Source organism: Halichoerus grypus, chromosome 7 (assembly GCF_964656455.1).
Source record: "Halichoerus grypus chromosome 7, mHalGry1.hap1.1, whole genome shotgun sequence".
Taxonomy (NCBI): domain Eukaryota; kingdom Metazoa; phylum Chordata; class Mammalia; order Carnivora; family Phocidae; genus Halichoerus; species Halichoerus grypus.
In genome coordinates, this window is record NC_135718.1 from 72,951,028 (window position 1) to 72,964,061 (window position 13,034).

The 13,034-nt window shown below is 37.9% G+C and overlaps 1 protein-coding gene across 3 annotated transcripts in view; it reads right to left on the bottom strand.

The window, feature by feature from the left end:
• Positions 1-5,184: 5,184 nt before the first annotated feature.
• ERO1B (endoplasmic reticulum oxidoreductase 1 beta) overlaps positions 5,185-13,034 on the bottom strand; it is a 67,494-nt gene continuing 59,644 nt past the window's right edge. For all 3 annotated transcript variants that reach the window (XM_078077744.1, XM_078077743.1, XM_078077745.1), the window contains 3 exons: positions 12,760-12,846; positions 11,704-11,837; positions 5,185-7,649 (listed from right to left, as the gene is read on the bottom strand). In XM_078077744.1, coding sequence (XP_077933870.1) covers positions 7,589-7,649; positions 11,704-11,837; positions 12,760-12,846 — 282 coding nt within the window. In that variant the 3' untranslated portion in view covers positions 5,185-7,588. The remainder of the gene's footprint in view (positions 7,650-11,703; positions 11,838-12,759; positions 12,847-13,034) is intronic.

A 13,034-nucleotide genomic window follows, 5' to 3' on the forward strand; every position in this document is an offset into this window, starting at 1 on the left:
CTAGTTGTGTTGTGCTGTTAAGGAGGTACACTAACAAAACTCCTCCTGTGAAATATTAAAGGCTCAAAGGCGGCAAGGAAATGGGGATTACCAGTTGTAAAATACCTAAATGTCTTTTTAAGGCAACATGATGAAATTAAAACCCTGGTCATTTGAAAGTTAAAAATATATGGAGAAGAGGCAGTGTCACTGAAAATTTTGTACTAAGTCTGATTCAACACTAAAGGCTGCATGTGAGTGTTTCTGGGCACCTACTGGAAATAGGCATAAGAGGTGTCTCCTTCTGCAGGTGATTGTCTAAAAATGTCAACTGATTGGTGTAGGTATCTTGCACTGGCTCGTTCTTCTTTCTACAATTAACCCACTTAACTGAGCCCCTGATTACAACATCCCGAGTATGTTACACATGGAGCTGTGGACTGTTGGGAGTTTTTTGACTCTTCTACTCTACACATCAATCATAGTTATGCCAGTTCTTTCTTGGATGTATGGGGCGTGTTGTTAAAACTGTGCTGGTTACCATGTTCAGCGGTGTAAATCAGGCACACTGGCTAGTGCATCTCCAACTAGCCTCTCTTCCCAAAATCCAATAGAACTCTGTTAATTCCTTGAACACTTAATTCCTATTAAGAGGAAAGGAATAAGCATTAGTAAATCCCAGAGCATGAAAAGTGCTGAGAGAAAAAGGTTCTCATTTATATTTACATAGTAGATATTACTAGAATTTTTATTTTTTTAGAATCCTTTCTTAATAAAAGTAAACTTACATTAGAATTAAATGGGTCTAAATATTTGAGGCTTTTTTAAGATTTCCAACTGAAGAAACTTTGTTAAAAAAATTCACTTTAGAGTACTGTATGATAAAATCTATACAAGTGTAAGTCTGATCAAAGACCTAACATGCCTTTCCATTTTTTGTGCTAGGGGAGAATTTTATTTAAAAAAAGTCCTAACTGTGCATAATGCTTAATATTTAAGACTTCTCATGGTCCAGAGGAGCTGCTGGAGAGGATCAGGCTAAAAAGTGGAATTCTCATCAAAAACTACAAAGTAATCAAAGTGAGGAAACATTTAAAAAGGCATGGAGTGGAGTTCAGTGTCTACTGAGTGCCTGTTACACGCTAGACACTGGGACGCCTAGGTGTTTGCCAGTCCATGGGTCCAGTCTGTAAACTCAGCCACATCCTTCTGTTAACCCTACTCTAGGCCCTTAGTAGGGATATATGGAAAGCCCTTGCACCAATGGGTCAAAATACCTGGAAATACGCTAAAGATGTCCCCCTGCCCCCAACCTAGATATCTGTGCGGCTTCCCCATACCCGTCGTGCAGCTCTCCGGGCCTGGGCACTGAGGTAGGTTTCTTCAGGGTGGAGTTCTGCCCAGGTCATCAAGTAGGGGATCAAAGTCCTCAGATTCAAATCCAGTGACTCAGCAGCTCCTAATGCTATCTGCCTGGTTCCTCCAAAGCTGGATTTCTTTCATCTATTCCCTGACCTGGGACTGAAACCCATCCTCTACTTTCCCAGAAACTGGTTATACCTTGCCGAGATTAATTCGACTATAGCCTCCAAGCTGGTCTTCCCTTTTGCAGTGTACTACTACTACTACTTAGAACATTAGGCTCTGTCTATCTCCAGAACATATTTCCTGCCTCTGAACTTCAGTGTAGTCAGAACAGGAGATCACATGGCTCCCCCACCTAGGTTTGTGACCTCTTTCTCTTTAGTCCATATGAGCCTCAAAAATCCTTCCCTTTCTCTGAACCTCAATTTCCCATGAATCTTGCTAATCTACAACTGTCCCTCCGGTCCCTTTGCAGTCCCCAAGTCATGGTGCTTCTTGAAGGCATTAACTGGGATCTAAAAAGGCATGTTTAGGATAAACAAATGGTCTGCTAGGGCCATTCATTTTGTGTTGCTGAGGATCCTTGACTGTCCCCTTTCTGAATTCACTAGCCCAGAGCCTAGGCTTTAGGTCTGTAGACTTAATACCTATCCAAGGGAGAACACTTACCCATTTAGAGGTATATTCTGTGAAGGAAATCCATAGGGAAAGGGAAATAACGTATCCAGGTGCTGCCTGAAGAATGCAGACTCTGACCCAGGGGTGTTAGCTGGATGATTTTAATCTGTGACAACTTGATGGCACCATCAAGCGGACACGAAGATTCATTCACATTGAGAGCATCGTCTCCACTAGACAGGTTTCTATGGTAGCTACTCCTCTTCAATTGGTACATTCTTTCCCTGGGTGAATTCTCACTTCAAACTCGATACAGCCTAGTTAGTTAGGTTCTAGAATTCCTAAGTTGCCTGACGGCAGGGATATCTGTGTTTTGTTCACTGCCATGTTCCCAGCATCTACAACAGTGAATGGTCAAATCCTGTTCTTGTGGTAGACTGTGTCTTTCTTTTGTAAAGGTCCTCTCTTTCACTTGCACTTTCATCCACTGAGTATGGATTTGACAAGTATAATACTCCCGTAAGGGCTTAGCCCTGTTTTCTCAGATATCCAACTTGTGGGTAGAGAATTCATAATGGAATAAAAAAGGAAATAAGGATTTTACATAAGGATAGTCTCCAGGAATGATTTGAGAACTCAATCTTAGAAACACTGAGATATGAAATTCTGTCCACACAGGCACTAAATGCCCTGTGTCTCTCTCTGCCCACACAGGCACTAAATGCCCTGTGTCTCTCTCTGCCCTCCCATGTTTGGGCACTGGCAATAGAATACTGAAATAATGAACACAACAGGCAGTAAAAAGTAGATCTTTATCAGATCAAGTTTAAAATTAAAAGAATAGGGACACATTAAAGTGGTTAAAAGTACAACTCTTAAGAGAAAAACCCTGAACTGGGCAGAGTTCCAGCACGATACATATGTTAAAGAATTTTTTTTTAAGTGCATATGGAATAAACAAGCACAGCTAAAGAAAACTGTTTTTAAAAAGGGCGGGGGTTGGGGAGAAGAAGGGACCAACATACCAGATATTTAAACACAGACCCTGAGTAATTAAAATAGAGTAAACAGACCGATGAAACAGAACGAGAACCCCGACACGGAGGAGTGGACTCCATGTGTGACGTCGGATATAATGTAGCATCTCAGACTACGGAGGATGAGACCAACTGTTCAGTCAGTGGTACTGGAATTGGGTGATCACCTAGGAAGAAATTAGGCTGCATCCGTAACTTACACCCTACACCAGGACATACTCCAAAGGGATCAAAACTTAGATCTAAAAAACCGTGAAAGCTCTAAAAGGAACTGTAGGTGAATTATTGCCGTGCAAGGAAGAAGGTGTTCAAACTATGTCTCAAAGTCCGGAAACCACTGAGAAACAGAAATTAAAAAAAAAAAATTGCATGACAAAACCACCATAAGCCAAGTCAAAAGACAGACACCAAATAGAAAAAAAAAAATTTAGAGCTCATCACAAAGGATTAATATCTGTAACCACGCACTCCTAGAAACTGATAAAAGATCAACAATGCAGTAGAAAAATGAGCAACAGGTATGAAAACGAAATACAAGTGGATCTTAAACACATTAAAGGGGGTCAAATCTCACTTGTAGTAAGAAATCTAACTTCTTACTACAAGTGAGAAACTAAAACAGGTTGATACGTAATTTTGTATCTTCCGGAGTGGCAAACGTCAAACCCACATCTACGTAGGTAAGGTGGTGGGTAAGCAGGTACGGTCTTGTATGTGAACCAGGTAACTGCCTCTACAGAGGGAAATATTCTACTATCATGGTCTGTGAAATGGAATTTTGGGGAATTTATTCTACAAGTACACATTTATGTATGTGTGAAATGACATATGCACAAGGTCTGGAAACAATCCAAATGGCCATTAAGAGGGGATGGTTAATTAAACAATTGTACATTCATATAATGGAATACTAAGCAGTCACTAAGAAAAGCTTTAATGAGTAAGCTATCTAGGGAGGTGGGAAGACTACCAAGAAAAATAAAGTCAATAAAAGCAAATGGTATGTATAGGATGCCACTCTTTGGGTAAAAATGAAAGGAAAAATTAAGACTTGACATTTGTATTTGTATGTGCCCCCCCAAAAAGTATGGATGGAAACATAAGCAACCCAGAACAGAAGTTATGGGGGTGATGGATGGGGGAGGATATGCAGTATGAACAGGTGGGCCGAGGACAGGAAGAAGACATTCCACTGTATAGCCTTTCATATTTTTTGGTCTTTGAACCATGTGAATGTATTACCTATTTGAAAAATAAAGTAGATTTAAAAAGCCTTATGACTCTGTACAAGTCAGAAGATGCTAAAAGTCCCCAATTTTTAGTTGAACAGTGATGAGCCAACTTAGGTAGTAACACAGATACATGACATGCTGAGCAAAGGATCTGGAGTCAGACTTTGATTTTAAACTCTAGCCCCACAGCCTAGAATTTGTGACAACAGAGAGTTAGCCACTCTTGTCCTCAGTTTTCTTATTTATCAAACGGGTTAGTGATTCTACCTGCCAAGTGCCGCCGTGAAGATTAAGGAATCCAGGGAGAGCCCGTACTACAACGGCTGCCGACTTTGGCCGACGTAAGAAACAAGCTCCCACTCCTTCAGTATTTCCTTCGGTTGCCGCAAATTACAATCAAATCCTCAGCTCGTGAAGGGAAACATTTCAAAGGCGGGGGGGAGGGGAACAAGAAAGAAAGACTGCAGAAACATTCATTTGACTCACATTCGCTACAGTCTGGTGGGCACAACAACAAATTATCTGGGATGGTGTTCAAAATCAAAGCTGCACCTGTCGATATTAAACTGGAATGCCTGTCCACCTGTGCATGCGTCTGTGTTATTTTGTTTTACCAAATAATTTCCATGATACCAAGTAACCCGTCTGTGTGTTTGGGTGAATAGCTATGGTTTCTGCAGGTACTTCACTTTGCAAACTGTTGAGAGGTTTACTGTATACTGTTCCCGGACTTGCAGCTGAAGGCAATGCTGATGAAGATCGAAATAGCTGTCCTTTCTTATTTACACTGGCACCTAGGTAAAGTTGGAGAATATGGCAGTGTTTCATGGACATACAGACTAGAGGTATCGAGTAAATTCACAATGTTACAATGTTTGACTTAAATTTCAAAACTGGGAAAACTATTACTATTCTGTCTGATCCTCTATAAGAATCAACACAGGAGAAACATGCAAATTTTATCAATTTTAATATATAGTATTTCTAACTTACATCGATGCCACTTAAGGAAAAAAAATAAACTCATGCCATTGAAGGAAGGAATTCTTTTCTTCATTTTCATTACTTCGTCAGCTGGTACAATCATTTCTGTCAGTTATATTATCAAGTGCTGGACTTTTAAATTAGGTGATGAGATAACGACAAAATGAGAGAGGAATTACCAGCCAAGTGTTTTCACAAGGCAGTCGGTCCTCTAGTGTCCCTGTAGGACAAAGGGTCTGGGACTTGGAAAAACAGGTTATATCACAAAGATATAGTATCACCAGGCTCACAAAACAAAGATTCCTACACCTATACAATCATTTAAGAAATAACAGACACAAAAATGTAGGCTGCCCCCCACAATTCAATTTGTGGTAAAATCAAGTTAATCATTTGTTTATTTTCTTGATGGTGCAAAAATTCATTAAAACTTTGAAAAGAACTTTTTATACTAACAGCATTTAGTTTCCTAGAACTCACTCTAATACACAATTTTCCTAAGCTTGAAACAAATCACAGTAAAGAAAAAAAAAAAAAACAATCACTGGAAATGACCAAGGATTTTTCTCCAGTAAACAGAATTTAAATAATAGCTTTTAACTGAGGGAACAGTGAAGTAACACTACCAAAAAGATTCTTAAACTTACAGTAATAATAGACAAAGTGCAAAACTTTCACATTTTCTTAAACTCTGAATGAACACTAAGAATAATTCTTATTAATTTACCAACAAGATTATTCACTTTTTAGACAAATTTACCTTAAGGTCCCCCTCTCCTACCACACAATACTTACATCCCTAAAAATGAAAAGAAAAAGTGGAGAAGGCTCCAATCAAGCCGGTCTGTTTTATTTGACTTAACCAAAAAAAAAAAAAAAAGTCACCACCATCAACAAAAAACCCCTGCGTCTATAAAGTTTGAAATTGGGTAAGAAAATAGTGAGACCTTACTCCTTTCAACCATATCCCTCCCAAGGGATGACCAAATATTTTTAAAAGAGGGGTGAGCCAACTAAATACAGTTTAAAATACACCACTAAATCATCGAACACATTTCAGACTCTGGCAGGTAAGGTACGGGTTTAAGAGCACTTACTTCATAAAAGACTGAAGAGTCGAAGGAGAAACTCTAGGTTTTGTACCTGCATTACTTCTACACAGATGCCTCCTTCCAAGTTAATCACATTCTATCTCTAACAGCTTTTAAAAGAATATTTTAAATATTGGAGGATATTTAAATCCCAGCTTTAGAAAATGAGCTTAGGACATGAAGGTCATCTGTACAAAGTACCATTTATATACAATGAACTGAAATGAAAAAGGGAGAGGGTAAGCTTCACAAGGCTGAATTCATCTACCTGTTTAACCTACCGAAGAAATTCAGGTTGAAAGAGGATTGCATAGATTGTATTCTAAAATAAAATCCTTTAAAAACGCTTAATTTAAAAGAGTAAATTTTGTGTATATCATTTAAAAGTGGCATTATAAATCCATATAATCCCATTCAAATTTTATCAAAGTGAAACTTAAGTATTTATGCAAATTTTTTTTTCTCAAAGTAAACACAAATTTTCTAAAATTGGAGTAAGGACAAAGAAATGCAAAATCAAAAGAAACAGATACATAGTATAGGTTCTAAGTAAAGAATCCTCTGGAGCAGCCCACGACACACACGGGCAATCTGGCTGGGCAGCTAGCTGAGGGGGCCGTACGCATTCACCTTTACTGAAGCAGGGCCTTTAGACCAAAACAAAACAGCAACAACAACAGCAACTAAAAATCTTAAATAAAAACCAGTGAAACTGAAGTTGAAGTCCTGGGGATTCTTCAGTCCCTTCCGTGACTATACACTGAAAGGGCCATTCATTACACTGATGCTTCCGGGTTATAGAAGGTGACATCAGGCAAGGCTAAGAACATGTTTGAAAAATCACTGATAAATTTTTATCACTGATCCTAGCCCGAAGCAACATTTGTTCTCTAGCTCTCCTTTCCACAACAGACTGCTAACAGTGTTTATTACAATGGTCATTTAAGTCCGACAACTGGAAATAAAGAATAACAGAATAAGAAAAAACCAGTTCTAAACAAACAGAATAGCAGACTATTTCAACAGATGGAAACATACGAAATTAAACACAGAATTAGTATAACTTACATGTTTTAAAAGTATATACTTCATTTATAAATATATCTAATTGACAATCTATTAAGAATCATAAATATTCAAGTGAACATTTTAATTTTTTCTTTAAGAGTTCAGAATTCCTTCTTCAAGTCTTTGAAGGTTAGTCTCCTTCTGTTGAATGTCCAAGACCAACACGCTTCCCACAGTCCGATTATGTCTCTAATCAGACATATAAAAGCCTTTATTACCTACTGTGTTGTAATAAGACTTTAAAATTCTGTAACTCTCTTATACTTGTGGAAAGCCTATAGAAGAAAAAAACATATTAGTACAGTTCATATGTGCACACATTTCAAATTACTGATACCATTCTATGAGCCATAATTTGAAAGCAAAATCCAAAATAAAAGAATATAAACAACACTGACCAATGAAACTTCCATTTTTAAATGAGTATGTTGTAATTACTTATTAAAGACTGACAAAACGCACAGCTACAGTTCTTTACTCTTGGGTTAGCAGGGGCAAAGGGAACCAGTTACTTATTACCAACAGATTCTAGATTAATGATGGGAACAGTGATATGAATAACTCAGTACAATAAAGAATCTCTAATCATTTACAACTGGTCTTATAAATTCATTTTGCACATTCCTCTCCAAATGTCCACTCCTTCCTTGTTCCCCAAACACACTGCAGGTGACCCTTGAACACCACGGGTTTGAACTGTATGGGGCCACTTACACACGGATTTTTTTTCAATAAAGATAGTACTGTAAATTATTTTCTCTTATGATTTTCTTAATACGTTCTTTTCCCCAGCTCACTTTGTTGCATGAATATAGTATACAATATATATAACATATGAAATACATGCTAAATGACTGCTTATGTTACCGGTAAGGCTTTTCCGATCAAGAGTAGGCTATTAGCAGTTAAGTTCCTGGGGAATCAAAAGTTGTATGTGGAGTTTTGACTGCATGGGGGGTAATGTTAGCTCCACAGGGGTAGCGATTGTTTATTTTATTTACTGCTGAATACCTGTGCTCTACATCTACCACTATTTACGGTGTTCAATAAGTAATTATTGAATGAGCGCATGAATGCATGCATGGTTTTGGGCCCAGACCCGGAAGTAAAACTCTGGAATGGGAATCATAAAAAAATAATTCTATAAGCTCAGTTATCCTTACATACAACTCAGGGTTGATATAAAAATCTAATGTTTGTCCTTCTATAACATAAGATGATGTAGTTGCAATATTAAGCTTCTTTCTTTACTCTAAATACTTAATAAATAAGAACTTCTCTTATATCGAGAGCTTAGTATGCCAGGCAATGTCCTGAGCATATCACACACATATTCTCAGTCATTGTAAAAAGTAATTCCACAAGGTAGATAAAATTAACCCTGATGTTCCAATTTGAGGAAAACTGAGAGTGAAATAAATCAAGTAATTTTTCAGGGCCACGCAGCTAATAGGTGGGTTCCAACCAGTTCATCCTATGTCATGACTATATAACCTCTCAAAAAGTCCATGCTCTCTAGAGTCTCAACATTTTCTTTTTTACTCTTGCAAGTTGTGGCATTAGTAGAAAATGAATTCTTAGTCTAAAACCTCAGAATATTAAAGGATCGAAACAGTTTTTATTAGAAAAAAAAACAGAATATGATTATTAAACAAAATAAATGTGTAAAATCATATGCTGTACCTTAAAGTACCTATTTAAAAAAAAAAAAAACCTCAAGTACATATGAAGATACGGTAAAGAGACCAAGGCCTAAAACTAAAGAGAAGAGAGACGAGTCAACAGCAGGAGGTGTGTTCAGAATGAAAAAGCGCGCTTGAAGTCTGGCTTAGGCAGGAAAGGGAGAGGATCAGAGAACTCAAAGGTGACACACGAATTAACTACAGGTATGTCGCTCTTACCCAGAGACCACACACTGACCAGCACCACTGGGGCCTGGGGAGCACAGTCTCGGGGAGACGCGTGCCAGACCTTACAGCTGACTGCCCGCCGGTGCTTTTCCTCGTCCCGGCAGCCGGGGAGGGGTGGGGCACACAGCGCGCGCGCACTGACCTACCGCGTCTCTCCTGGAGGGGGCGCTGCGGTGCACTGTCACACCCAACAGGGAGAGCAATGCCCTAGCTCTTTGCTGGAAAGGAAACCGTCTGAGACGAAAGTTGGAACTATCAGAAAATGGCTGTTCCTGCAGCAAAGACACTTGTAGAGTATTCAAGGTAAAGAAGCCCCGTTTTCCAGGACTCAGTGGCCAGAACCACAGATAATGCTCATCGTGTGTCTCTGCCTACTAGCACCATGTGACAAACGATGCGGGGCTCGGGGCTCTGAGGTAAAACTGTATTCAACAGGCCGTCAGAGAAAACTAATTCACTTCAGAAAAACGAATGCACAAACTCGCCGAGGTGTAACACGGTGATTTTATGTGTTAATGCAGCCAGAGTCATTTACTCTTTAAACGGACTGATAATCAGGTAGAAGATAAAATGAAAAGATCCCATTAACAATTATTAAGAAAAACTATAACAAAAAAGAAAAACTGTAACATTCTCTAAGGAAAAAGTAAATGTACAGAATCCATATAAATTAAAAAGCAGGGCTCAATTAAGATTAAAAGGAGAGTGGCTAAGTAAACTGTGGTATGTCCTTGTAACAGAGTATTGGCATATATTGAAAAAAGAGACAACCAAGAAACAGACTCTCAACTACAGAGAACACACGGATGGTTCCCAGAGGGGAGGTGGGGGGGGGGGGATGGAGGAAACAGGTGATGGGAATGAAGGCAGGCACTTGCCGAGATGAGCACTGGGTGTGGTACGGAACTGCTGAATCACTATATTGTACAGCTGAATCTAATATTACACTGTATGTTAACTACACTGGAATTAAAAAACTTAATAAAAAATAAAATAATGCTTATGTATTTGGAAGTTGCTAAGAAAGTAAACCTTAAACCTTATCACAAGAAAAAGAATTCTGTAACTGTGTGGTGATGATATTAACTAGTCTGGCTCAGAACCCAGTTGTCTTCACAGAACAGCAGAAGGAAATACCAGGCTCTAGATAGAGAACTGAAGCCGACAGGGTTGTCTCTATGGATGTTCTGAGACTCAGAGACATTTTGAGGACGTTAACATCTGTTTTTTTCTCAATTTAATTTTATTTGGATTTAAAATGTATAAATTGTTGAAAATATTTGTCATTTAAATTACATTTAAATATTCTAAATTTAATTCAGTTTCTCCTGTTTTATCTTATTTACATGCCTCATAAGTGGGTGAACTAAATTCTTCAGGAAGTACTAATTACTGATGGACATCATCAGTAATGGACATCATGTCTAGCTTAGGCTTGAAATCCCAACCTACACAGTCATCTGTAAATACATGGGAACAACAGGTATAATCTTCTATGATGGGGAAGGAACAATTTATTTTTCACTTAACTGCCCCCTTTTTAACTTAAAAATGCATGTTAAGAAAACATAAGAAATAATCTCTGTATCACTTGGCTCCCCCCTCCCCTTTTTTTTTTTAAACAGTTCTTCCTTGACTTTGTATTTTCCAGGGCAGCACAGTTTTATTTTCTAGGATTCTTTTCCTTCTGTTCTGTATTCCTCAGTTAGCTGGCAGCGCATGTATCACTGTAGGCAAATTCAAATTCTGTTTGAAACCATTTGTGGCATAAACCAAAAGCAAACTATATAGATCTATGCAGGGGAAAAATGGGGTAAGAATGAATGGAGGGGAAAAGCCTCCTCTGCTTAAGAAATAAAAATCAGGGGCGCCTGAGTGGCTCAGTGGGTTAAGCTTCTGACTCTTGGTTTCAGCTCAGGTCCTGATGATCTCACGGTTGTGGGATCGAGCCCCGCGTTGGGCTGGATGGCATCTGCTTGAGATTCTCTCTCTCCCTCCTCATCTGCCCCTCCCCCTGCTCCTGCATGCACCTGCTCTGTCTCTCTCAAATACAGAAAATCTTTAAGAAAAAAAAAAAGCAGTGAGAAGGTTTAATCTCTTTTTCTTTGATCACCATCTCAACCAAGCTTTCCTTTCTTTACTCCTGCTATTGTACTTGACCAAGTTATAGCCGGCTGAATATTAGAATATTTTCCCCACAAAACTGAGGAGACAACAGAAACACTGGCAATCTGACACTATTAATTTTCCTGTGACCTGCTGAGACCCTGGCTTGTGAGTAGGGATATGACAGTATATAATTCTTTCTCTTTGTCGACCAAATAAAGCAAAACAAACTACTTTAGCAGAGAAGACGATCTCTGAAGTTTGCTGAAACCAGCAAACCCCAGCAAGTCTTCACTGTGAAAAGTGTTCTTACCTTCCGAAAGCATTTAAAAGAGCAACTATTTCCTGTCGAGTGAGTTGGAAGCCTTTAGATGGGCTGTTCTCTGGAAGCTTTTGGATTTCTTTTTCAGAGAATAATATCTTCAGGGCAGTTCCTAGACCCTGAGTCTAGAGAAAATAGTGAAACACATAAAAATTAAATTAATGTAATAACAATTACTATAAAGGTTGAAAGGAATACGCAGTCACTGTGATGAGAGTCAAGAAATTCGTATGAACTGAACTTTTCACCAAAATGTCAAACTGCAAAATACAGTTTCTACTTCCTGATATATTATGCATGATAAATTTATCTTAACTGTTAAGGAACCTGAATAGTTTAACATTTGTTGGACATAAATTACTAAAATGCCCTTTCTTAACCTAGAAAATATCACATGAGGATTACAATGTTCAATATGTAACCCTGAAAGCATTTTTGACAGCCCCTAGCAATTCAAAACTTAGAAATTATTAGTGATAACTACACTTAAAAATTTATCAATTATTAGAACCAGAGAAAAAGAAACATCTGATTTCAGTGTAGTCTCCATTAAAATAATTCTGTCTCCTGATTTTCTGACTTACATCTTTGTAAAAAAAATAAGATAAAACATCAAACAATCCTTTTTACACTGAATATATATAGAGAGAAATGGGCCTCCTTGGCAGAACTTTCCTTTTTTTTGTGACCATTTGAAATTCAAATTCAGTGATGGAAATTTGATAATTAATTCTTTTTATATCATATTTTTTATATGGGTCTACAAAATACTCATACACTATTTATAATCACCAACTTCAGAAATGAATCTCAGATTGTACCAATAGAAACAGATACAATAAACCAAAATCATTAACACAGAATAGGAAAAACATTCTTACACATGTAACACAGATTTAACATATTCATCTTTTTCATCAATAAAGCAGAAAAACCGTACTTCAGATCTTCTGTTTCAATGAACAATGAGGGTATAAAAACTTGCAACTTCCCAGTAGGAATATTTAAGGTTAGTAATAGTTTTAAAACAGAAGACAAAACACAAACCTGCAATTTCCCCCATAATCTGCATTTGTCACATCCAACACAGTCCATTATACGGGAGATATTCTTGAAATGTAAGCGAAATTCCTCCTAACATGCAGAAAATATTTTTATTCTCATTAGAGTCTTAAAAATTAAACTGCACTTGTATGAATTATACAAGAAATAAAAGTTCTGAAGCTTATTAATGAATGAGTTGTGTTTTTCAACAGTGAAGAAGAAAAATAATTGGATTTGTACGGCATAACATGGCACCTAAAACTACTAGCCATGGAAAT